A 27,957-nucleotide genomic window follows, 5' to 3' on the forward strand; every position below is an offset into this window, starting at 1 on the left:
CATATCGAACTACCGCGGATGTATGAAGTGCAATTATTAACAACGCGAACCGAAACGACACCTCTGAGCCGTTCCTGCACAGCGACAATCGTTTGTGATATGTAGAGCACTCTCTCTGGTGTCCGGCGAGGTGCGATCACTGCGCCGACCGGTCACACCAGTGAGTGGAGTGGCAATGTTTTAAGGCGATTAGTACTTGGTGAGCCGGTTTTGGGCGTCGGCGTGCAAAACGAACCAAAGCGCACACTATTTAAGTCGCTGCGTAACGTTGGCCAGTGCGACAGCAAACGCCTGCAGTGCCGAAAATGGGTACTGAAAGTCGAGCGTATACGCGTTACCATCGATGCGCCCAAACTGCATTACCTAAAAGTGTAAACAAAACCGAACTCGTTAGTTGACGGAGTGTGGGATGGTGTACTTCTCAGCAGACTGTCACTGGATCGTACCTGCTTGCCACGAAATTCGATTTGAAAGTTTTTCGCCGATTCCTGCGTAACGCGCCCTCCGAAATCTAGCTGATAGACCTGACTGTTCTCATTCCACATCGGGGCCTTATTGTGCATCACAAACTCGCGCCGTACCGGGGCAGGTGATTGCGAAGAGCTGGCCACACCGTTCGGTTCGATTTTTCCACGCTTTAGCTGTAAAAGGAAGATCACAGTCGCAGGGTAACGTTTTGCTGCTACTATTTCTAACTTACTGCTACTAACCTTCTGTCGTAGCTGTGCCTTCTGGAACGTTTCAAGGTCGCGGTACTGTTTCGCGCTTGTACTACCGCTGCTGTCATCCGTATGGTTACTAGGGCTGCTGTGATTGTGGCTACCACCACCATTCTCATCGTCGGAGCTTTCGGTGTGTTGCTTTTTCCGCTGCCTCCGGTTTAGCAGCGGAGAGTTCAGAATGTGCCTTATGGGTGAAGCACTCTGATGGCGCTTGCTTTTTTTGCTTGGTGTTGGCGATGCCGGAGAACTTCGTGCAAGCCGGGCTGGTGATGCAGGTGGTGTAGACTGGCGACCACCGTCCTCCATATCGCGCCATCTACTAATAAGCCCGGCCGGCCCACTATGCCCCGATCCACTCGGTCGTGGATCTTCCGTTTGTGACGATGCCGAGGCCATCCCAATGGATGACTCACCGCCATCTATCGACGGCTCGTTACTCGGTCCCGGGCAACTACCATTGCGACGATGCTTCTTCGGCGAGTCGACCGAGTCTGCTTTACCGTGCTTGTTGTGGCGATTTGCGTTCCATCGCAGCAGAATCGGTGTGTTGGATTCGCTCGGCGGTTTACTGGAGTCTGCTCCGTTTTCCACGGCTTTGGCCTGTCGGTTGCGCCGTGAAAACAGTGGACTATCGGTGAAGCTCGTTACGATCCGGGCCACCGAACGGGAAGGTGTGCTATTGGACGGAGCTGGTGCTGCGGATGGGTCCGGAATACCTGCCGGAAATTCGCTACTTGCTACCTGGGACTGTTGTAGGTTCTGTTGCTGATGGGTGGATGATGACTTGCGGTCGAAAAATCCACCACCTTTCCCCGAGGACGTAACTGCACCGTTGGAGTCTTTCCCATTCGAGTGATCTCCGTAGTGATTACTGCAAGCTGATCGGATATACTGACCAAGAGTGGTCCGTTTAGCTTTGGGTGGTGCCTGAGGTGGCTTTCCAGCGCTCACCGTATCGTGGCCGTTTGCAATCACCTGCGAATCACTCGTCGAGGTTGTTACCGCCGCACTCATCGAAGCTTCTTTCCTGCAGTCATCAGCCGGCACATCCTGAACGACCCCACCTTTCCGACACTTGACACAAATGGGCTCGGTGGAGTTAACCGTTGGAGAGATCTGCTTGCAAATGGAGCAACTTTTTGGCTTTTCTTTACGATTCAGTACTGGAGTTTTTGATCCACCCTGGCCGGATACCCCCGGGCCAAACTTCATCGGCGCACCTTTGCGCGCGAGCACTCCGTTAACCTCCTTTAAGCAACTCTTCCCACCGGCAATCAGTTGATCGGACGAAGAATATTCTGTTTCATTTTCGGATAGTTCGTTCACCTTGGGCATCTGGCGGAACAGGTTGATGAGATCTCGGTTTAGGTTGGGCACATCCTGTAGAATGTCCGAGCAGGAGTCTAGGCTTTTGGATTTCGCGTCCATCCGTAATCTGGTCGCTTGGCGCAGTTCGTCTAAGTTGCGTTTGTATTTTTTCTGTCGCTTCTTATCGACTAGTACGAGTCGCTTGTACGGTGCATCACGTCGCATCATTGATAGGGCCTCCTCACCCGGTACAATCGTCATGTTGTCCAGATATCCAACGCTGCAGCTACGCGTGATTGAGTCGGGAATCCTGGTAGTCGTAGCTCCGGCAGAAGCAGCAGGGATGAAAGGCATCATAGAAGCAACGGTAGGAGTTCGATGCATACCGCCTATCGTTTCCGACATGGGTGTCTCTAGTCCGTTCGTATCTACAGCGGTTGGTGGTGCAGTGGAAGAAATAGTATTAGCGGGAGAAGGAGCTTGTATCGCATTTGGAACGACAGCAGTAGCCGACGTACTGGGCGTCGATTCCTCATCGATGAATTTGAGGTTTTGCTTTTTCGGTGTACATCGGGTATTGGCTAGATGTGTGTCTTTCCCACTACTACCGTTCGTGCACATCGCACGGTTTGTATCCGCACGGTCAAGGTTGAGATTTAAGTTTAATGGCATTGTCGCATTCATCGTGCTGCGTCCATGATGGTGATCGGATGACACAAGAGCACTCTTCACCTGCACCAAGCTACCAATGTAGTCGTTATTGCTCGAATAGCTCATAAGCGTCGTCTGTCCTGCTGGGGGGCGATCGAAAATAATATCACTCGGTGCCACAGCATTCTTGGGCGACTGAAGCGTTGGCACGGAACCCTCGCAGTACAGTGGGCTGATGGCAACGCGTGATTGATTGCTGGAGGCGGATGATGGTCGACTAACGAGACTGTACCCAATGCTTTGTCGAGGAGGAGTTCGTGCGGCTGCACTATGAAGATCACTCACGACTACAACGGACGATTCTGCCCCATCCGTATCGTCCTCGTACGATTCGGCACGTGCCAGTGGACCCAATCCCGGGACCCCATTGCGAGAGAGTCCTCCGCTTGCTGATGAACAGCCGGCTAACGCAGATGGTTGATGCTGTTGCCGGCGAGGTCGCGAAGGAAAGCGGTTCGGACGTGGCGACATCGGTGCAATTGGAGGGGCACTTTCGTTCAGCAATTTTCGACTAATGGCCCCGGCACCGGAACTATCTCTGGACGTGCCTAATGATTGGCCGTGTGTTCCATTGGAATGGTGTTGTGAGTGATGCTGCAATTGATGTGTGTGCTGTTGATGATGCTGATGTTGTTGCAGCTGTTGCTGATGCTGTTGATCTTCCTCGTCCTCGGAAAAAATGTTCGGATTAAAGTTGGGATCCGGACCGGTGGGGAAGTCATCGCGCAGCTCCGTGATGACCAGCTTCATTTGGCGAGGCTGTAGGTGTAGTAGCGAAGTTTTGTATGTCACCTGTCCGAGATTAGCCGGCAGAGTTTTGGCTAGTCCATGTATCTTAAACTTCGTTCCCCAGATGTTGGACGTTACTTCAACAAGCTTCACATGCTGAAAAATACGATACGAGCAAAACTGTAATGCAGCATTCTTAACGGCAGTCAAGCATGTCGCTTTTGTTATGTACCTCTGGTAAAGTGTCGAGATAAGCTAAATCCTCATTATTTTCCGTAGAGTCAGAATTCTGGTTTGGAGACCGATCGTTGCTACTAGGGTTGCGTTTTTTCGTCCCATTCTTTCGTTTTCGATCTAGTCTCGGAGAGCCTATAACAAGAGAAACTTTAACAGACATGTTCGTTACAGAAAACTCGGACCTTATTCGCTTACGGCATTCATCATCGATGTCACTCTCCGAGCTATCTGATCGACCGTTCGTGCCAGTTGTCGAGTGACTAGAGGTCGAAGAACTTTTCGTCGTGGTTGTGGTAGTGGTCGAATCAGATGAATATGTACAGTATGTAGAAACTTCTGTGGTAAATACAACGATCAACATTAAACCATTACACACGCACACCAAAGCAGCGCAGCCATCTTACTCACCATCAACCTGAGGATCGAATATCACAAATTCTGGCCGTATCTTGGAGGTCCGTTTGCCTTTGAGCAGCGGTACTAGGCCACCGAGAAACTCCAAATAGAGCGTATAGCATGTCCCTGAGCTCTGGTTGGAATCGTCATCGTGTCGTATCATCGTACAGTGCAATCGCGTCGAACAGGCAGGCGGACGTGACACAAACTCTCGAAGTGACTTCAAATCGGGAACACAGCACTGGAAGCACGGTTAGCATTTATTAAGTCATTAAGGCATTCCATGATGGTGTTCGATCATACCCGTATGGTTTGAGCAAACAGATTCCCGATCAGTGCCTTTATCCGACCGGGCAGGGGCAGTCTTGGCAGCAATGCTTCCGATGCCAACGAGGTTTGAACTTTCAGACGACAGAACAGCTGCAGCGATGCGACGCGTCTTGAAACCCAAGCAATATGTACTTGCGTTCCCGTCGCTATGAAGATACGCTTATCATTATGACCCCAAGTAAGGGCGGAAACAGGATACTGCAAAGTGAGAGGTATTGCTCCGTTGAAAATGTTGTGGAGCGTTACAAACTGCCCAGGTACTTACCGTACTATTTGGAATTTTGGCGGTGTAAAGAAGATTACCGGATTCGGTGTAGAACTTGAGTAGATTATTGTACACCGTAGCACCATGGATATCAGTCACGTGCGGGCTGCCCAGCTCGGTCCCGGCCACGGCCAACAGTTCCCGCGAGTTACTCCACTCCATCACAATTCCTAGCTCACCGTTCATGCCCGTGTGGATTTGGCTTGGGGTGATATCGTCGTACGACTTCAGCAGATAAATATACCCGTTCTGGAAGCTCACGGCCAACACGAAGCTACGCTTGGATGCATTGGTGACGCCCGGTTCCGTATCTTCACCTTCCTCCATCTTGAACTTCTCGCACGACCACGCCATTGCGGTAATGCCCACGTCCGAGCTGAGCGGAACCTGTGACACCATCGCACCGTGCACATCCATCACAATGATTTGTCCCTGGGTAGTGCCGAAGTACACCTGTTGGTCGTCCGGCGTCCAGATGCCGCAGGTAATGGTTGCGTCCAGGTTCAGCATCGACGACCAATACCGCTGCCCAGCGACGGAACCCACCAGCACGAAACCATCCTGATAGCAGATCAACGCCATCCGCCCATCGTGTGACCAGGAGAAGTGTGTCACCGGTGTGTTACGATCATTGATGAGCTCCACGCTCCATCGACCTTCGTACTTTATCCATACGAAGATAATGCCGGAACTATCACAGCTTGCCAGCTTCTGGTAAGGTTCGTTCCACTTAACCAGGATCACCTGGACGGTAAAAGGGAAAGAGACAAGATATATAGAAGGAGTCGATACCTTTAGGAACGCGCATGTACACTTACATCGGACCGATGCCCACGAAGGTTGTAGTTTGTCCGCAACGGGTAATCGACGTTTTTCTTGCAGTGTGAAGTGGTGAACGTGACTCCGACGATTCCTCGCACATTCCCCGTGGCCAGCCATCCTTCCTGATAGTAGTTGGTACGGTTTAGCTTCCATCCCTCTTCCTGTAAAAAGGTTCGAAGTACACAAAAAAAAAACATACTCAGTTAGACCTTGCGACTACAATACGTGCATCCACCACATTGATGCACAGTAAAAGTAACCCGGTAAAAGGCAAAGGTGAACAAAACGCTACGTTGCGTGAACTTGTCTTTCCTTGTCACAAACGACAATTACAACGAATCATAGCACAATCCGGAACTCAGGAACATATACCATCGAGCAAAAATAATCGTTCCAATCTAGGATATAAGCAGTCGGAGCTATGCTGCAGAAGTATCAAAACTTCCGCCGTGCACGTTGCACTCGCACGCGTACGTTTAAGGGATCAATTGCGTGCCATAAACATATTTTGCAATTTTGGCACGAAGGCATGTTATTTTTTTTTTGCCAAGCAGAAAGTACTCACTGGTGTAGTCAGAAGCAGAGCCACGTTCGTCAGATTGATCGACGGCGTTCAGAAGTTTGTTAAACATTCGCAAAGTTGCCACGGTCTAGCAAACCTGTTCTAAGCCAATATTATCGGCCTTCCGCTTCATCAGCATGGCTTTATTGTCGGGACACACGACAGTGTTGTACTAGAGAAAAAAAAGAATGCTGGAAACCATTGAAAACCCAAGAACAATTTGAAACACAGCACTTTACGTAAATATAGCCTAAAACATTGGATGTTTAGCACGAAGAATGAACGAATTTTGTATATTTCAAAACTAAAGATCCGTCCCATATCACAACCGCAGGGCCTCACAGCAAGGACGATTAATTTAGAAACATTCATTAATCATCTAATGATCATCAGGCACGCTACATCGTCTCCGTCGCCTAGGAACGATGGCGCAACCAATGTTTATTTAGCTTTTTGGTAACAGTAGAGATTGGAACAGCACTCACAACTAACGCTGGACGCGGGTGTACTGGAAGACTAACAGTAACACTGGAGTAACATAAGACTCCACCCACGTGCCATCCACTTACACTTCTATTGAATTCAGTAAACGTTCGGTCAATAGTACAATCGCCGATAACGGCGTGTTTCTTCTATTCAGAAAATGTCCCACCCACTGTACCATTATCATTGCAGCCATGTTCTACTTCCGAACGCTGACCAGTAAACATTCTCCCGAAGCTGTTGTATTTGCGTTGGGCTTATAGTTTACATTGTTGGGACGCTTTAGCGGCCTAGTTCTTGCGTCCTTTTGCCTCACCTAGCAGCAAGTGTCACCCTTCTACGGAAGATTATCTTTCGCGCAAATGGCGGCAACTGGTCTGGTGACCTACAAACACCGAATGGCCCCTTACAGCTAGCCGGGATGGGAAGCGCACTAGCATTCCAATCGTTACTAATATTCCGTCCCAACCCGGGAATGTTTCAGCATTCAGGGCGGGCCAGGGGCCACCAGTGCAGCGGAGGGTTGGAAAATCGATTAAAACAACCAACATCGTGGTCGTGAAGATACTTTTCCGCCGGGAACGTTTGCCACTAATGCCGGTACAATTCCTCGCCCAACTGCGGGGTAGTAGAAAGTTTTATCACCCGCGAACGATGGTGGTGGACGCGGAAGTAGGAAAAAGAAATTCGATTTAGCCGCTATAAATAGGATGATGTTCCATTATGGCAACCGGTGTGGTACCATCATCAACCTGGACCTGTTTTTTTTTATTTTTATTTTGCAGCAAATAACGTTCAGAATAGCAGTGACCGGTACCGCGGTGCCACGAAGCAAAGCGATGAAACAAAAAAAAAAGGCAAACCCATCGACGTTGGCAAACGATAATCGACAGCCGGAAATTCGTGGAGTAAATCGTGCCCGGGAAGCAGCACAATGTGCTGCCCGGGGCACGCGTTTAACAAAGAAGCTTTCAGGCATCCCGCCCGACTACGCGCCGCACTGAAGGACCGAAATGGGTGACGTTAATTTACCGGCGACGAAAATGGTACCGTCCGTGTTAACGTCCGCCGTGATGTCGTACACTTAATTGAAACATTGTCGATGAAGCTTTTCCTGCCAGCTAGTGTTTTGGAGTTGTAGGATGGGTGGAGGGGTCGGGTATGAGTCAGTGCTGGAAAAGTGTTGTCGGTGTTGAGTGTATCGATAATACAAAAAAGGCTTGAGGCGTGCTTGAAAGTGACAGAGGAAACTGGACGAGTTTAATGAGACACTGTGTAGTTGCGATGTTCAGATTGGTCCATTGTCCAGCTATTGTCGATCTAACGGGTATGTCGACTTATAGCTAACATTTTGAAGCTAAATTACCATTTGTTGTTAGTGCCTGAAATGTAAGTACATTAGGTACACCTTCAAATATACAAGAGTCATTTTTTAAGTAAGACATAACAAGGATTCAAGCATACATTATTTGTTGCTTTCAATGTTTTTGTTGCTCGTGACATAACTTCAGACAAATTAAAGAACATTTGACGATCTTTCTAATTGCTGCACACGTACTAGTTGACGCTTCCGCACGGAGCACACGCAAAGCTTTGGTTGTTTTCCGACGTACGATGTCCTTCTTTAGTACCATTATTCCCGCATCAGGTACATCATGTATCATGAGTCACCAGTTACCCCCTTATAGCTACGTACCGTCACCCTTCCTAGCAAAGATGTCGCCTAACATGGCGCTGCTCTCCCTGGTACCATCAGGATCTACCCCTCCGGTTGCATTAGCTTCGCCGATTGCTTGACGCTGATTAAATTGAAATTTATTGGCCGTTGTTTGTTTGCTGGGAGAAAATTTATTATCTCCCGTTCCCGTACCCCCCCCTCCAGTGATATGTTGACCGGCGGGAGTGAGGTAAACCACATCGGCAGCAAGGATCACGTGGCGCCGCTTTCCAAACGGCATCATCGTGATGCACGTTTCCTCGGCCAATACGAGGTGCACGTACCTCGTGTTAGCTCATGTACGGCGAACGACCATCATCCAGCACCCCACTGTACGGATGTTGTCAAGTGATAACACGCCTTTTTCACGTTGACAGCATTCGGTTGAGACCAGCGGCAAACCGTCGGGAAGCACCGGAACCAACAGCATGGTGCAACGGCCAATCCCAAATGGGTTAAGTTTACCGACCGTGCTGGATTATTTCCCATTATAAAATTTTCCAACTGACCCACTTCCGGACGTGAATGGAGAGTTTGGAAAAATTTAACAAAACGCATACTGTGGAAACGGAAAAGTCAGCAATAAAAAAAAAACGAAGGAAATTTGAAGGTACTTTGTGCAGGGGAAAACTTTTCCTTCAACATAATGTGCTGGGGCGAAGCTATTGGTGCTTCGCCAGCGGTACACCAATTGTGCCCAGTCGCAGGGAAGTTGTCAATGAAAAATGATTATCCTTTTTTTTTAGTTTTTGCTAGGTATTCCATCGATTAGATTAATTAAGCCTCAGGTAACATGTTGTTGCTCAGAAATGCGCCATTGAAATACAAGAATTTCTCGAGTAATGCGTGCCAAAGAAATTCACGTAACTCGAATATTCGCGTATGTCGAATTCCCTTTATAATATAGTTTATATTCCAAACAATTCATTTCGCGTTACGAACCACATTAATATTTGATATTGGGACGAATACTTTAACCAAAAGTTATTTTTATAAGAAAAAAATGTAAATATGTTTTTAAGAAAATTTTACAATTAAATGAAGAAAAAAAATGAATTTCACTTACAAAACTACATAAACTGTCAAAATATTGAGATTAGATGACTGTACACCGTTTTCGTTATCGCTTAGCATAAGAAATGTGAAATTCTTATAAAATAAATGTATTGTTTCAATGTGTAATCCAAACACAATATTTTCGATTCCTTTCAATAAATACGAAATAGAAGCTGCAATCCTAAGCCACTACAATACAACTCGAGTTATACAACTTGAGTTATACAACTCAAGACTTCAGCTGGCATTAAAGTGAATCAGCACTTTCAGCGGCCGTATATTTATTCTTCATCCTTTTGGGCACCGATCCATGATTTACAATCAGTAAACTTCCCCGCTAGTACCGCTCCGAAATCCCATCTGGACCAATTCCCCGTACGCAGGATTGACTATCCAGTTAGATGTAAATAAAGTAAAAAAAAGTTAAAAGTGGCAGACCTAGACCTCTTGAGGTTGTTCATGTTCATCATGTTCAACCACGCAGGAATACGGAGAAAATATGGCTACCATCTACTTTTGCGTACAATAACGAAGCACGAATAAAAGTCTCTCGATGCGCGCAAAAAGTACGTGAAAATAGTGGTTAAAAGGTTAGATAGATACATTTGATGTTGGTATTGGGTTTGAAAAAGGTCAAAATGATCGATTTCACAATCATTCGATCAGAAAAATGGTGGAAAAATGGAGAAAAAAGAACATACCAATAAGCCATGAGTCAGGTTATTTTTACATATTTTAGTATCGCCGTTGTGCTGCAATGTGTAATTTGCATGCGTTATTGGCTGCAGAATGAAGTTTCGAACATGTCGAGGTGTGAGGTACGTATAATAGGGAATATCCAAAATCCTGTGTATGACTCTGGAGTGGCACTCAATTCGTGTAACCGAGCTCCAGCAAAAAATAAACACAGCAGCAACAGCGCAATCTGGGTTCAATCCTTCCTGATGGACAATCGACTGAGTAAACCAACACACAATCCCGAACTGGAACTCGAAAGAACCGCGGGCTAAACGTACATCAACCATCGAACAACACTACACCTTACGTACGAAGTGTATCCCTCCTGTTCAACCCTATAGCTTGAGGGGTTTTTTGGTTCGGGTTTTTTTGTTTTGTTTTGGTTTTCATTGGTCGAAATTCTTCTGATGCTTCTCGATGTTGCACAAACTATCGTGCTGTAGCAATCGACATTAGGACATGGCTGTGCGATGGAGTGTTTCCCGTTCGAAGAGTGTAGAATTTTTGCATAGCACCACACATATCCTCTACCTAGACGATGCTCGACCATCCCGGCGAGAGTCTGCTCGCGCGTAATTGGATTTTCATGTCGATGAGTTTCCATCTATTTTTTGCACCTTTCTTTTTCACCCGTACGCCCGGAGGGTCTTCTCCAAAGCCAGTGACCGGTTAAATCGGATGACCAGACCGCTACTGCCATGCCATTGGCAGTATTAGCCCGGGGGATATTTTGATGATTCAAGAATGTATGTTTCACGCTACTCATATCCCGGAACCGTTTCATTGCTTTCGGGTCGAGTGATGATGGAAAATTGGAGTGGTAACTTTATTCCATTTGCACCGCCACACGCTACGCAAGCAGCCGCGCGAAAGCTCATATTGAATGCATGAAATGAAAAAGGTAACAAGTTCTTTTATTTGTGAACGGAAAAGAAAAAAGAAGTAATCCGGATAACTCCAGCTAGAACGTGTAGCCATCTATTTCTGCCCAACATTTCCGCAGAATGCTTTCGGATTCTGTTACGTTAAAAAATATGAACTGAAAAAAATGGAGAAATGTTGTGCCGGTAGGTTTTTTTCTCTCGGACCGAAAAGAAAGTTACCGTCTTTGAAAAGCCGACCGCGTTTACCGTTTTTTTTTTACAGGAGGGGTTACATTTTTTATCGTTATCGATTTTGGTTCATTTTCTCTTTGCCCTGTCATAGCCAGCCAAAGATGGTGGGTTCGAAGTTGTGTCGCTTGCTTCGATTCGCATGCCAACTCGTTCGAATCATGTTCCGCTACATTTGAATCTTGTGCCACTACTTACGAATCTTGTGCCGCTGCGATTGGAGTTTTGGCAGCTCTTGCTAGGAGCATTTGACAGTTAAAAATTTCCATAGTTTAATTCACAGTATAAAGGTTTATAAAAAACTACGGATTATACGATAAATTACTATATAATTATCTTTTCTGTTGTAATTTGCCAACGGATTTCAGCCGATTACAGCATACGAAAATTTCAAGCGTATGACGCTCAGCGCCGTGTCAAAAAATATAGTCGATTATCTGGGGCCTAATGAACCGGCGAACGGATTATCCGTGAACTAAAAAATGACAGCTAGTAATACAATACTTTTTCTACAATATCAATACTTTTAACTTTTTCAACCGTTTAACCGGTACGCCCCCGAGGAACTTGTGAGTTTTCTATAAAAAGTTTATCAAGGCAAGCTCGCTGGAAATTGTGCTTTATTGTAATCAAACAATAGCTTCTAATATTAAAAAAAAACATATGAAAATTTTAAGCAATGACCTGTCATTTCTATCTTTGATTATTGCACTGAAGGGTCTGTTATCCGTGGAAATCGATTAATCGGTATGCAGCCGGACCGCAGGTGCCCGAATAATCGATGTTCTACTGTAGTTACCGTGAGGCCGCTGTCAAAATTTACTTTGATTTTTGTGTAGTACATTATCCATTTTTGGGTGATTTAGGTGACCATTGGCACCACCTAAATTCGAGTGATGCGATGCTGAACGTAGTATACAATAAACCTGAGATGTCAAAAATTCAACCCTAATGGCACAGGATTCGAAAGAAGTGACACATAATTCATTCAAAGTGGCATGCATTCTGACGATGGTGGAAACTGGTGAATTACTAACAGTACTCTTATCTCACACCTCGATCGTCGTCTGCGTTATCGTTATGAACATTATGAACATGAACAAACAACACACGTTTTTGGTCAGTATTGTCACTGACCACAGTGGTTTTAGCTGCAGTCAATTTTCATAAACGCTCTTTCAGGATGTTAGCCTTGCGGGGAAATGTGTATGTTGTTTCCGCTTTAAATATCGTTGCCCTTTTCAAGCAACTGACGTACATTTGCCCGATACATAGTCTACCATCAATGGCAGCCGTAATCGAAATCGTAGCCACATCAACACCTTCAAGAAAACCAGCTCCTTGGTACATTTATTGGATGCCAAGCAGACGAAACCTTCAGCCGGAATGTTTGAAACCGTTGCATGGAGAAAAAAAAACATTCCATCTTCCTACGCTCTGCGGTCGACATTTCTTACCGAATCCTTGAAAACGAATGCCAACAGCAGAGACATCCGTCCTAGTCCCTGGAAAAGAACATCGTGGTATATGGTTTTTTTTTTTATCTTCCTTTTGGTTGGCATCGTGTCAGCGAAAATATATGTACCGTTTGAGGCGAGAATGCCGAGGTCAGCGAAGCGTGTGAAAAGTTCGTGATTTACTCCACGCTACACACACCTCCCAGCCTTAGATACTTTCGCAGCCTAACCGCTAAAACCCTTTAGACTAAGTAAATGTACACGTATAGAGTGGTTTCTGAGTAGTAAAAGCAAGTGTGACATGTGTGAACATGGGTTCGATTCACAATGCGAACTTTTGTGCAAAGGTACAAAAGGAGCATGTCCGCATGGTCCACCGAAGGTTAAAAAGTGACGTTTGTTTAGCCCGCAAGTCGTAAAACGTATCGTATAGCTTCACATATCAGAGCCAAATGTCATCCGGCAGAAGGTAACTTTAGCCAATCAAGTGCCTTGCAGGTACTTCTGCTAGAGGCATTCTTTCCAGAAATCAAATACACGGTATGATTGGCCCCACCTAGACCGGGAACGAATGTGCTGTCATAAACTATTGTCGAATAGGGTCCCCACATGCAGCTCGGAACAAATGCAAACGCTAGGTCGCCGCGAAGCGGAGTAGCGTTTCGGCGTACGTAGTCTATCCGAACCGCAATGCACTGCGCAACGAGTGCTCATTTCGAGTAGCGTAGATGATGCCAAGGTCGTGGTTTTTGTCTCGAGTACAGAAAGAATCGTTACATCATTCTGAACTCGTTGGTTCTGAAGCACTTTTGAAATTGCGTTTTTGAACAATTCTTTCCCATTCCGGTTCGTACTGGCATTGGAACTCGTTCAAGTTCATGAAGATCGCTACAGGACGCTCTCGAACGCGTTTCGGCACTCCGAAACGATAATCGAAAATCTACTCGCACTCAACACCATGGCGTGGAAACTGACAGGAATGCGAAAGCAATCGTGGCGTTCCCTCGTGAAGCGCTTGCGAGTCGATTTAGTATTAATGTTTAATCAGTAAAATTTGAACCGATTCTCGTGAACAAGTTGCGCGCGTGAAAGTTCAATTCAAGTGCGATTCTGGCTAGAGGCACAAATTTTAAACTTTGCTGCAATGTAAACAGAAGCGGAAGGATAAAGTTTCAACGGATGTGGAAGTTGTACTACATTTCGCAGTGCATTGAGAGTACATTCGAGGCATTGTACTGAAACTATTGGTAATTGCAAAAGTTCTTGAAAAGCTTGGAAGAGTAATTGTAAACAACATCCAACGGATATCATCCAAAGAATCATCTATCAGAATATTAGGAGAAAAGGTGCCAAGATCGCAGGTTACAACCTGGTAGATCGCAGCCTGCCGTTAGTGACTTTCTTTTGTTGTTGTCTACCCGTAGGTGAATATCCCTTATATATGAATACGAATATTGAGAATCGGAGAACGGTTCGGATGGAATGTGGTGTCACTGTGACTCGGGTTATCTATGTTCCACAGTCTGAATATTCTTTCTGGAAGTTTAAAACTGGAAACCTCTGTCCTTTAATGACCTCGCTTTGGCGCAAAAATCACTCAATAATCCAAGACCAGAATGCCCGTAAACGCAACAATGAACACGACTGCCCCCTGTCAGACCCCTGTATGATAAGATAAATTGCTAAATCTGGAGCATCGTTATTTCTGTGTTGGTGTGGCCGTACAATTCCAGCGAATTCAACTATTTTACATCCTGCGGATAGAGCCGCTCGGGTAGTTATCGTCGTTCACTGTAGTTTACGTTGTAATTTAACATGCTGATCGATTACCAACTATCTGAGACACTTTCCGTACAAATCAATTATTGAAAACAAATCTTCCAACTGCATTGTGAGTTACAAGCGGTACGCTACAAAAGATGTAAAGCTATATATTTTCACAAGTATTACACATTAGCTCGAAACATGACAGTGGCCACCTTTTAAGCCCAATTAAAACCATACACCGTCATTGTAACAACAAATTCTGTTATCGGCGTTTGGCTTGTCAGTGTTGTTTGAACTTGTTTGCTATTGTTGCCTGCAGGATAGGTAAACGTACACGACGACGTTGATGCGGTCTGCACTTCGGTGAAGGTAATCTCCTGGTTTAACAGTGGACTAGCTTTATAGTCGAGATGTAGTTGTAGATTTTCCGGTCCTTCACTGGCACGCTTTGTAACACGAATTGTGTGCAGCACATATTCACCTGCGATTAAAATGATTCAACCGCCAAATGAGTCTTCTGTTCTCGGGTGATCTCGTCTTTCAGGCTTACCTCTGACATGGTTTCCAAAACCGAAATTGCACGCCTCAAACCCAGGTATCAACGCGACAAGCAATATAGTTGCCAAAGCCAGCAACGATGTAGGTAACTTCATTGTGCTTACTAAGGTAAAGATCAACACGCACTGGGGTACTTTAATTCCACCTTCGTATAAATCTACGGATTTCTCCAATATACGAACGGGAACATATCTTATCGTTTTGTACTATCGTTATCATCATTTCCGATAGTAACAATTGTGATTCGTGGGCTAGAATGGTGCACGTTTTAAAATCAAGATTAGCCGTTATTGGTTTGCGATTGAAACTCGTCATATCTGAAGGGAATTAGTCATGAAAAACAAGCTTATTCCGATTGGCAATACATTCCAAACAGACTCATTCTGTTGCGGCTGGAATAGTAGCAGTGAGTAATACCAAATTCGCCTTAAGCCTTTGTTTTTGCCTACCTAAGCATTTCCATAACTAAGCATAAACAACTTTTGTGTTGCTATATATCCATTTACGCATCACCAAACGCTTACGTATTTGAACAGGTCGAACGCGTTCCGATTACTTGCATAAATATGCTAAACATGTTATGTAGCCGGCTTCCACTCGTTACCACATCCAATCTGTGAGAAACATCGTACCGTTCCGTACGGCTCTAGATGTTAATCCTTTTTTGGTTTGATCCACAATCGCATACACACGAGGCGGGTCTCTCGGGAGTTTAATTTAGGGTTCGAGAATGATGAACGATTGATGGACATGGAAACTAGCCTCCGGTCGTACCATTCCGTATGCGATCGTTGGTTCACATTTGGTGAGGGAGATTTATTCAATTTTGGATTGAACGATGGGTTCGAATGAAGTTTCCGTATCGTTAGGAGCCTTTTCCACACCATGTCGTATTGGTGGGCTTCATGTTGCATCGTAATTTTCATGATGATGACTGAATTAGATGATTTATAAGCAATTTCGATGGGAAGAAAAAAGGGAGGATAATTTATACCTTTACTAAAGCGGAGCTATTGTTTATTTGTAAGATTGTGCCCTACATTGATAACATTGAAAAATTTCCCAGTCAAGATTTTCTAGGAAATCAAAAATCAGCGAACTTTTCAAATCCACCAGAGAATGTTTTCAAGTGTTTAGTGTTACACTTGATTTGAATGTTAGGTGATTTGCGGACAGATAATCACTTCCGCTTCGAGGAATAATCCGTAGAAAGACTTCATTGAACTTGATGCTAACAAGACAGAAGAAGGTAATTACACGTCCCCTTGGAAAGGAAGAATCATCAAGCAAAGTTCGTGTCGCCTGTGACCCGCATGACCCTGTGCTAGTTGGTCGGCATCACACGCACAATAAATGACTACACCAAGTCATGTTATCGCTGCGAAAACTTGTCCACTACTATACCGTCATATCATTCCTTACTTCAAAAGGATCTAATTTCGAAGATTGTCAGAAAATTTGAACAAACAATGCTCAATCGACTGCATTTTCTGTTACAATTGTTTATTTTCTACACTATGGAGCTACAACAATCTAGAACCCCATCCAATTAACGCTCGTACAGCCCTGGTTTAGTATTTATCTTAACTCACAGGTGGCGCTAGTAGTGTTTTAAATGTAATATCTGTTAGTATCACGGATTGCCTATATGCTAGGCGTTCGTGTAATCCTGGAAAGTTACTCTTGTTTAAGGTATATTTAGCAGAAAACTATGAATTGAAGCTAGTGGAAATGCACTTACGAGAAACAATGGACATTTTAGTAAATCAAACATTTCTTTCCATCCGAAACGATTCAACTCCTTTCCGGGAAACAGACAGGAGAACTGCACTGTTGCAATGCTGCTCCGTTAACCGCTAGACATTTAATCTGTCAAGCTGGCGGCACATTTTTATTGCAAATTGTGCACAAAAGTGCCCCATAAAATGAATCTCTAACCGCAGCAATCGTTAAGGGATTGTCCTCGGTTGCAGCCGTACAATGTGTTTGGTGTTAGGTTGGTGCATACAATGTATTTACAGTGGGATTGTGAAACAGCAGCACATGGACGACCACGAACACTTCTTGCAAGTGCTGGACAATGTATGCTCTTGGCGAACTAGTAAAGATGAAGTTTTGTTATCTGGGGAAGCACACACAAACATGTGCTCTAATACAACACACCATAGTGTTTCGTGGTGTCCACATCTTTTTATATGCGATGGTGGAATTTTTATAAAAAAAAACACTGTACACCATAAAATGAAAAGCATAGCAAAAGTATTCCTTTGAACTGATTTACTAGTTAGGAACTTAAGCCATCAAGGTTGTTACATAACAACAACAATAAAAAGGCAGTTTGGAGCACAAAATAATAGTGTTGTTCCGAGGGAAATATCCATAATACGATATCGTTCCAGATGATTACATTAAGGAAAGCAAATATGTTGATTTATGCATGCTCGTAACACATCCTATTGTACTCAACCATATCCTATATCAATTTTAGCTATAAAATCTCAACACCATAACGATTCACTGTTTCATCACTTCCGCAAAAAGGAACGTTACAGTGAATGAGATACGGATGCAGACAAAAAAATTAGCATTTAAAGAAGATGGAAAACTCTTCGAAAGCATTTTGAATGTAGGGATGAACGTTAAAAGCAAAACCGCAATAACAAAAAGTGAAAGTCCCGACCATCCGGGCGCGCCTCTACACCACATCGCTTGGCACAGGGCGATACAGCGAAACAAAATGTCCTGAATAATGTGCCCATAACAACGCAAGTGAAAATAGTGAAAAGTTCATCAGGGCGAAACAGTGTTTATGTTTTCATAAGTCAAAACCGCTCGTCCCAGTGCCGGAAGTTGCCGCAAACGCAAGTCCACGGGCAGTAAGATGGCGCAAAAATCGACCGAAGAACGATGTCGTTTATTTGTCGAACCAAAGTACAGGGCGTATGAAGGTGGGACGAATAAAAAAGCAATGCTGAAAAAAAAAATGCCCAAGAACCAACATTCATGGCTGAAGCATCTCAGATTCACAGCGAGCGTCTTTAGATCGAGCACAACGACGATGATTCATCTCCCCCAACACCCCTCCCCATCACACCGCCGGCCAGCTGGCACATTCGAACCGAAGGAACTAGTTTTCACTCAATGGGTTTTTGGAACACGCGGCCGAACGGAGGGGTTGTTACAAATGGAAAGAAAAACATGCTGCAAGATTGATGACGAATTGTGCTGTGAAGGATATGAACAAGGCAGTGGCGGAACCGGCTTTGTCAACATGAATTGACCTATTTTGTAGAAAAGTTGCAATATTAACGAGGGTTACGAGGCGTACCCACCATGGCGGACAAGCGGCGGCTTCCTTCATTTGGGAGCGTAATTTCTAATGCGAAGAAAGACGGCTACGGCTGCATGGGTGCTGGAGGGCTTCCATCAGCTGTTCTGGCACCGTTTGCCATTTATTCAATAACGTTGTTAGAAATTTGTTTGCCAGAATATGAATCGGTACGTAACATAACGATCCATTTATCCTTTTTGTTTAGCGCTGGATGGATGTATGGGGACGAGCAACATAAGATCCATGCAGGGTCGGAAACTGAGGCAGTGAGGCACTCGGCAATAATACCATTTTTGGCGTAGTAGTTAGATTTTACCACTCGTGCAACACCGTCGGCTATCGCGCAGCTGCGAGGCTAATTTCCATCATCCGTAACTGAACCTCCTCCCGGGGACAGGCAAAGGCAAGCAGCAACGATTCCCGAAACATGCCCGACGTACGGGTATAGGGTAGTATTCCTCTGTTTAATTGAGCACATTTCGCTCAATTTGCTGAATTTATTATCAGCTCGTTACAAGTGCCGCCAAGTGTGGAATGGAAATTTAATTACCATCTTTTTTTTGGCTGGTGATGGAACAGGCAGTTCGAAAAGTGGCTGCCAACTAGATTGAAAATTTTCCCTCGCTTCTGTTTGCGTTAACTGCACGTGGAAACATCTTGATTGTATAACTCTTTGGGGCTTTACTCAGTGGGTGTGTATGTGGGATATTGTGAGCAATGTTATCTGTGTGGAACATTTTGACGTACACCAGGAACAAGATGAAAGGATATTTTTGGCAGGTAATTGTAAATTCATGTATCATTCATGTCCATGCCACATATAGTAGGTGCATTCAAAGGACGTTAATTGAAAGGTGCCACCAACAGGCATGTGCTGAACACATACTTGAGTTAATAAAGCACTTTAATAAGGGTATAAAATCTTGTTTTTGATCAGGTTCATCATAGTAAGATGAACTTAATATATAATAATGGAATATAATGGAAATATCAACTATACAATGTACCTTTAAAAAAATTAGCTTCGAGTAATTCAAGTCCCAGATAACCAGTCATTACGCAAGACTAATGAAATATAGGATCAGGTTTCACATTAAATCAATTAAATTTAAAATCACCAGAATAAATGTAAAGATAAAATTGACACATACCGAAATGTACTTCCGTTTATTGAACTTTAGACTGTAATTTAAACATTACAAAATATCATAAAAATATATATAAAAATTGACTACTTTTATTAGCACTACAGCACTCAAGCTCTGCGTTACAAGCTACTCGAAGGATACCTACAAAGGTCTACCCTTGGTTGCACGAATTGTTTCATTCTCTCGTCACTAGCAGCAATACACGTACGGTGCGGGTTAGAGATGTGCACGCTGAGTAAGAGTGAGTGAGTGATTTGAAACCTTCGAGAGAGTGAATGAATTTAAATCAGCACGAAGAGTTTTTATGACTCCTTTAACCACTCTTTTGGGTTTATACTCACTCTTACTCTCTGTGCCGACTAGAAACTCACTCAGGAGTGAGTAAAACTGTTTTATCACTCTTTGGATTATAATCACTCTGTAAGAGTGAGTAAAAGAGTATTATCACTCTTTGGATTATAATCACTCTGTGAGAGTGAGTAAAAAAGTATCATCACTCTTTTGGGATTGTAAGCCAAGGATGAGTGAGAAAACGTCCAGGAAACGACAGGGGATCCCCTGGCGGGCGATGAATAAAATCCAAAGAGAGTGATAAAACACGTTATCTCACTCATCCTTGGTGCTTACAATCCCAAAAGAGTGATGATACTCTTTTACTCACTCTTACAGAGTGATTATAATCCAAAGAGTGATAAAACAGTTTTACTCACTCCTGAGTGAGTTTCTAGTCGGCACAGAGAGTAAGAGTGAGTATAAACGCAAAAGAGTGGTAAAAACATAAACGCAGTGTAATATTTTTTAATGAATCTCAAAAGAGTGAGTAAAGGTTTCAAATCTTTAAACCCACTCTTTGACTCCGATTCAAATCATTGAAAAGAGTGATTATTCTCATCTCTAGTGCGGGTACAGTACTCTACATAATCGTGCCGAATGCCTGGAGGCGTAAAACTGGCATGTTCAAGTTTCGGAAAGATTGTTTTAGACACACCCGCGATCATCCTAGTCACGTACCGCACTTCAAAATGCCGATGCCCGGAAAATTGCCCTTGTTCAGCAAAAGGGTGCCGTGTGGGTTCCACCTGTTCATCACGGGCGGCAGAAACAGGAAGTTCGTACTGCTAAAACTTCGTTCGCTCCCTTATCTGGCATCTAGCATCCGATTGCTGCTACCCGGCCTGTAGCAGTACATATTCCTTATCGGGAAGAGGAGTGATGGAATTTTGGTGGGGATAATAACAAGGGTGGTGTGTCGGTAAGAGTGTTTTGTTATGTTTTTCAGTTTTTTTTTCGCTTGCTGTTGTCAACTTGATTTTTCATCGGTTCATCAGTGTTTCCGGGGGAGGGAAGGAAAACGAACGCTTTCGAGCACCGATTGGATTGAAGCCAAACAAGCTCCAAATGGGGTGGCAGACACATAACACGGAGCTTATAAATTGTTGCTTGTCTACTGCTCGAGCAAATGGTAGATTAATTCATTTTTCATCAACCAAAAACAGAACATCCCCAGTGCGAATGGTTGAAAAGCTTGGTGGCTGCAAAGAAACAACAAACATGTTGTTTAGTGAGTGCCAAATGTTCAAAGTGCTGCTCATGTTCAAAGATCTTTTTTTTCTTGTAATTAATTTACACGCAGGATAGATGCCAATTAACAGATGGAAAGTAAATGGAACGCGAAAGATAGAGCCTTTATAAAACATGGGACCCGGCAAAGGTATGATAAGGAGAATTATTATTTATTATCTCTCTTCCCCGATTGCTTTCCGAGAGCTGATAAAGAGGATTTGAAATGATTTTAAAAACTGCATTACACTCTTGTTACACTTTGGTTGCAACTTTGTTTGACATTATTTGGCGAAAACATGAAAACGCTAGGCCTTTGCATCGCATTGAACCCAAAAAGTCCTTAATGTCTGTAGCAAAATGGTGACATTGAAGGTAATTGAATGAATCATGAGTTAATCCTGTTTGTGGTGCTCGTATAAAACAAACCATTTCTTATCGCATGAACTTATAGTACGACCATGGGCGATTATTTTCTGGATTCGCTTCCCGTTCACACCGAGCGCTCCACTTATCCGCATGTCACGCGCCACGACATTTATAGACAAGGACATCTTCGACCGCACGGTTGTGCAAAGCGATGATCTCACCTTTTTTTTTGCCGAAAGAATGGTTCACAATCCCGTCCAACAACTGCACAGGAACCGTTGAATCCGAACGACATGCGGTTGGATTCTTTTCTACAGCACGTGAAAAAGGCTTCGCACCGGGAAGTGTGGTAAGGAATCGATGAAAGTCTAACGTCCGTGCTACGGGGCAGCGTAGGCACGGGAAAGGATGGACTCGAGCGCTCGAGTGCTCGATTCGAAGTCATTTGCAGTCGGCACATTCTCTGCTCAAGACATGCGGGTTGCTTCAAGGACTCCGCAGCAAAGCCCAAGCAGTGGCGATGATGTAATGGATTCTTTTCCTTCTGTGCTGTTACCGTCCCGACCGAGCGCCAGCTTTGTGGATTGCAAAACGGAAGGCTTCGCGCAACTACGTCGACCAAGTCAGCGCGACTAGTGCTACGACTGGCGACGACCGGGTGGACTTCGCATAGCATTCATGCCCCCGGAATGACAGCACGTTGCCTGTCGGTAAGGAGCTGCTGAATAAGTTATTCCATCCCTCCCCAGCCAAGAAACACCGTACGTGTGTAAAGCGTCCATAAAGTCCAGGGATTACGTAGCGCGCAGAGGACAATCAACAGTCGAGCGCTGCCTCCGGCACGATTGTAACGAATCTTTCCGCGACGTTACCCCAACACGCCCGCCAACCATGGTCGCACCGAAAACCAAGAAGCTTTGCCCGCCGTACGGCATACAAATGCCTACCATCGGGGACGGGCCACTACACAAGTAATGTTGCTCTCCGTGATGGTGCACGTTTACGATACGTCTACGGTAATCCTCTGTGTCACACGTCCGGACGGCTAGACAGGACGCAGAAAGCCGAGACACGACCTGTCAATGCAAGAATCGGTAATGATTCCGTACCGGCCGGGGCGTACGTTCTGCTGCGGCCAGCGCACACTTTGCGCTGGTAATTCGGAAGGCAAATCGTGTGGAAAAAGTGCTCGCATGTCTTGTTGCTCATGTAAAGGAAACGTTGTAACGAACCGTACACTTTCAAGCGAAATGGAAAAAGCTAACGCTGCGAAGGTGGTTTGGTAAATTGAATTGAAATCGGCACTGGACCCAAGGCGCCATATTGCTGTGGCCACGTGAAAGTGCATGTGGAATAAACTGGATAGGTGCTTTACCGGCACAGAGGAGAGTACCATTTTAATAATTTATGGCAAGTAATTTACAGCCCAGCGTGTGCAATACAGATGGAAGTCTGCCTTGCGGTACCACATCGCAGTCGGGACGTGAGGACACAGGTTCGAATTGATGATCAGTCAAGGGTGTGATGGATAACTTAGTAACACCGGATGCATCCACAGGGATGTTGGTCGAATGGTGAAGCATTTCCCCCCGTAAAAGTTGCTCATCGGAGCAGCACTTGGGGCACGGCATCGTCAATGGGCGTACCGGCGAATTAAGGGCTGTGGTAGCTAATGTCTATCTATGCTCTATAATGCATGAACGCTTAGTTTACTAGCGGCAAATGACATCATGCAGACGGAGACGGAGATCTCATTTATTGAAATTGTATGTGAATGGTATGAAAAGTCCACAGTAATGGATGGTCACAGTGCAATTTAGCTCCTTTATTATACAGCGGTGTTTCACCTAATAGGACAACATAGTCACCATTTATCACAAATACAGCAGAAGACATTACAAAAGCATCAGATAACAATATAATGTGCCAGATAAAGGGGAGTTTGGTGGTGTATTTGGTAGCGGAGTTGGTCCCACCTGATAGGACCAAGACAAAATCCCACCCGGACCGTTCTCCCGCAGCAAAGGATTGACTATCCCGGTGACGTGGGGATAGTACTATGTCTAGTACGCCCGAAATGGCTGGAATGGCCGTGTAGATCGTTACTCCAAGAAGTAGTAGAACAATATAGTGTATAACACCAAATAATCTAAAGACTTTCAGGACTTTCAGAGCGTCCAACAGACAGCAAAGTCCGTTAAGTGGATTAATGTCTTGATTCTAGTGTACCCATACTTCAACGAGATACGGGATTCTTTATGTAATGTAAATTCTTCCCAACAAACACCTTACGTAAGCAGTTCCTCTATCGTGCACATTAGCAACAGCATGATGCATTATGCAATTACGGTGTACGAAAAAAGTGAAATCCTGCCTGAGTACACAACCATTAAATACCACTGCAAACGGTCGTACCTGGCATAAATGGATCGCATTCATTACATGTCTAGCCGGTGTCATTGTTTACCGCAACAGACCGGCTAACATACAGCTGATGGTAAGTTCTAACACGCAACTCGATGAAATGCAAATTTCTCTCCCTCGACGTCCTCGTCAGCGTCCTCTTCATAACATACCCAATTTAATCAGCGTCATCATACCCGTTATCGCCGACTCGAGCAGACAGACGAACGTTGTATGACAAACGACATCTCTGTTTGCTTAGTACCGCCGTCCCAAACCCCGTTTCTGCACATTCCGGAACACTGTTCACTCTCGGTATTTCCGGATGGTTGGAACGTTGCCGAATAATTTTCCTAATTTGCACACGTTTCGTTCCATCTGACCCTACAATCAGGCCCCAGATAACGTCGGGAGTGTGTACAGCGTGCCAAAGTGAGTCTGAGTGCAAACACAAGTGGTGGCGTGGCCGTGGTTGTTGAGGTTTTCTGGTTCTTTCAAGTGCAGTCGCGCGTATCCGATGCTTTCTCGCGTTAAGAATTACTTCGTTAAAGCGAGGGTAGAACTGATGCAAGTTTGAAAACCCCTTTCAATCGGTGCATAGTGAGACTGGGCTGAGCCATTTTTTCAAAACAGTCATTAATGTCGATGGTGTCGAAGGGCATATAGAGGGAAGAGAACGTATGGGAAGCGATACACCTGAGAATATGCTTACAAAGTGTATGAAATATTCAACCCTTTTCAAAACTTAAACCCAAGGAGGGAATTGTGATGTACTTGAGTACATCCGACATCCACAACGTGCGTCTCTCCTTGGCTTTGTTATAAAGGACACGTACCAAGGGCCAGAATACTTCAATCACAGGTTGGGTGCAATTGTTTACCTTTCTGATCGCTTGGAAGAGTCAAAATTTTCTCATTACCAACCCGGGGACCGGGTGAAGCACATTTCCTGTCAACGAAGGAAAAGTGCAACTCCACTGGCTGAAGAGCGTCTCCATTCAACATCCAGGAAAGCGTTACCTTACGTGTGTGAGTTTAGATGCACCCGACACAGGACCAACCATTCTTTCCTCTGGTTACGAATGTAACACACACGAAACCGGTGTGTAATAATCCCTCAGAAACATACAAAACATGTGTATGCTGTCGCTTCTTTGCCGATTCGTTTCTCATTTACCACATCATCGTTTAATCCGATTAGTAGCCAGACCAATAGACACTTTCCCGACATGTGCTTTGTTACCTTTTCTGGTGGATGTGTGATTACCGAAGTGAAACACGGTGGGATTTAATTGTCTTAATTTACAAAGGTTTCAGTTTTTTTTACATAACAATTCTGATAAGTAGAGTAAAGACATTCGTTGAATGATATTCGAATTTCATGACGATCCCTCATTGACCTTTCTGAATAATGGCAGAGGAGCGACACAACTGTACAACTCGCTTACTGTAACTGTAAGCTTAAAGAAATTCGAATTAATACCGTATTGGACATTGTTCAACAAAAAAATAAGGTAAGTGCACGAATAGTGGTGGTAGTGGAATAAAAAACAAAATAAACGCAATAAATATATCTCTGGACATAAGAAATGTTCTCTGGTGTTCTACGAATTGTTTAAAACACAATCAGCCTAATTATGTGTTAAAGTGGTTGAAATATTCAACGTTTTTCAAACATGCAAAAAATATGCTAAATTTTTTAAGATTTCATAAGGAGAGTCATCTTTTTGTTAATGTTATAAATGACAGGAAAATCATTATAATTATGGGATATCGTCAGGAATATGCTAAAAAATGGTTACATTTTTTGAAATATGCGGTTTTTGAGTTTAATTTCATCTTTTTTTTGTTGATTTTGGCCATAGTGACACTATAGTAACCCAAAAGTGAGGGTCGACTGTACAATAGAACTTTTTCAAAAAAGTGATTTTTTTTCAATAAATAAACAAATAAATCACTGTGTTTCGTGTTATTGTTATTTTTTATGGGAAAAACGTTTTTTCTTATAATATTTTGTTGAAACATCAAAATTTGCTCCTTCCAAACACCTCCAATACACATAAAATTGTTTGCATGCTGACTATTAGTACTGTTACTCTAGTTGCTAATGGTTTTATTTTTTTTATATCGTTCCATTTATGGGAAAAGCTTCGCATTCGAGCATTATTAGTAGTGATTGTGGGATCATTTACGGAAAGAGAAAAAAAGTCCGCTTCTTTGTAGATTTAAAGTTATCTTTTCAATAACCAAATTAAAATATGCACGAAGTCAGACAAAAACATCCCCCATTCGGAATCAGAATTCATTTTTATTAACTTGTTATCAGTTAGATTCCAACAGTTGGGTTTCTATGCACGGACATCTGGCACAGCATAATGTTGAAGCTGCGAAGGAGTCACAATAGCTCTCAAAAAGATGGAAATGTTTACCACTGAATCGCATTTAATTAACTCTCACTGCTTTTCCTGCCCGAAATCCGTAAATTTCTAACGTTGCCGTTAGCTCGGTAACATTGCCTTCGCTCTGTATTGTATGAAACACACGGTTCTTGGATTTGGTATTAGGAATTTCAATCCTGCATTTGACGGAGCCTTGCGTTTTGGTGAATGTGATCTGCTCGTTCAGAGTCGTATTTGCTTGGTAGCTGATTACAAGCGATAACGGTTTCGGTTCACTTGCAGATGAGTTTCTAAAGTGCAACTTCTCAAGCAAGACGTCCCCTAGAAGTCGAATGTAACGAAAGGATAAACTGAATTATAACACAAACATCCACACCAATGGTGGAATAATGCCTTACCAAAAGTGCGATCTCCCAACCCGACATTGCAAAGGCCGGCGACCAATGGAATTGCAATCAATCCGATGCAAATTACAAACACCGATCTGTCCATAGCGGCGGTTTGATAGTGACTGAACGGTCACTGCTGTCTGTTTTGGTAAAGGAACTGAGCAAATCTGCAATGTTCTTATCAGCTTGGGTCAAGCACAAAAATACCAATTCTAAATGTTTTGTTTTGTGATTGTGTTTTTGCGGACAGTGTTTGGAGAGCCAAAAGTGAAACGTTGTTACAACTCTCTGGCTAATGAGTGAAGTAGGAGCAAAAAATACCGTCACACTTGTAGCGCGAGTTGTCCAATTAGTGCCCGCATTCATTCGTGACTCATTCTTCTTTACCTTGTGAAGCCCTGGGAGTTTGGTATCACGCTCTGTGCAGCTCTTGAGCACGTTTAGCATCATTCTAGCACAACCATAAGATACATTGTTTCAAGATCAGAAGGTGTCACTGAATGATCGCAGAGCAAAAGCATCGTTTAAAATCTCACATAGATACATTCTTGTCTACGACTATTACAAAGAGACCAATTTCCTGTTGTCCTCGGTGGTTTTTTCGATGGAGAAAAATATCGAACACATCGAACATGTCTGAAAGTTTGTGTTTTGAGCGGAATTTCTTGTGCGCAATCATTGGACATGCTACAAAAAACTTATGGCAGGAAGGTTTGGTCAAAAACTCGTGCCTACGAGTGGTAGAAAGCATTTGCAGATGGTCGAGACGTCGTCGAAGATTTGCCCCGTTGTCCGATTTGCGAACCGAAGAAAATGTCCAAAAAGTTGAGAAGATGGTGATTGAAAACCATCATTTCAGTTCAAGAAAGATTGCTAATAATTGAAGCGTATTTCACGAAACGTTTCACAGCATTCGAGAAGTGCAATTGGGTATGGATCGTGTGGCTGCTCTACTCGTTCCAAGAGAGTTGAATTGAGTCCTCCAAAAACTTCATCGAAATAAGGTAGTGGAGGATATGCTTGAGCAAGGGGAATTCCAACCCCTTAGTCTCTTTGACTTTCTGACTGAAAAAAAGATGACACGATATGAAAAAAGATATGTGTATTGCTTCTAATAAAATTGATTGAAAACAGATTACTCGTTCGGTCTTATAGCTGGTACGAACAAGAAAACATGTTTATGCTTGGAAAACCTCATTAGGTAAAAATATGTTTGAGCAGTACACTTAATATACTGCTCAAAATATACTAATTAAACTGATTGACAAATCTAAATACTAAACGGTACTTACCTCCGGTATGTCATCCGGCACCTTGCCCATCCAGGACAACGACAGTATCGGGCAGTCGCATCTTGTGTTGGAGTTTTTCTCAAAATGCAAATGCAT

At 43.9% G+C, this 27,957-nt stretch overlaps 1 protein-coding gene across 1 annotated transcript; it reads right to left on the bottom strand.

The window, feature by feature from the left end:
• Positions 1-246: 246 nt before the first annotated feature.
• Positions 247-27,957, bottom strand: LOC128718104 (uncharacterized). The gene is made up of 10 exons (XM_053811778.1): positions 27,862-27,957; positions 5,517-5,681; positions 4,699-5,442; positions 4,407-4,631; positions 4,116-4,344; positions 3,903-4,043; positions 3,703-3,839; positions 711-3,626; positions 447-641; positions 247-363 (listed from the first exon to the last, which is right to left on the bottom strand). The coding sequence occupies exons 1-10, from the start codon at positions 27,955-27,957 to the stop codon at positions 247-249; spliced, it is 4,965 nt and encodes a 1,654-aa protein (XP_053667753.1).

Source organism: Anopheles marshallii, chromosome 2 (genome assembly GCF_943734725.1).
Source record: "Anopheles marshallii chromosome 2, idAnoMarsDA_429_01, whole genome shotgun sequence".
Taxonomy (NCBI): domain Eukaryota; kingdom Metazoa; phylum Arthropoda; class Insecta; order Diptera; family Culicidae; genus Anopheles; species Anopheles marshallii.

Bases quoted from the DNA above. Each gene is read 5' to 3' on its own strand.
- LOC128718104 (XM_053811778.1), bottom strand. From the start codon at position 27,957: ATGCATTTGCATTTTGAGAAAAACTCCAACACAAGATGCGACTGCCCG. The intron at 5,682-27,861 runs GTAAGTACCGTT...ACCTTTTTACAG, and splicing joins TGCCGGATGACATACCGGAG to GAAGAGGGATGGAAGCTAAA. The intron at 5,443-5,516 runs GTAAGTGTACAT...TTTACCGTCCAG, and splicing joins TTCGTGGGCATCGGTCCGAT to GTGATCCTGGTTAAGTGGAA.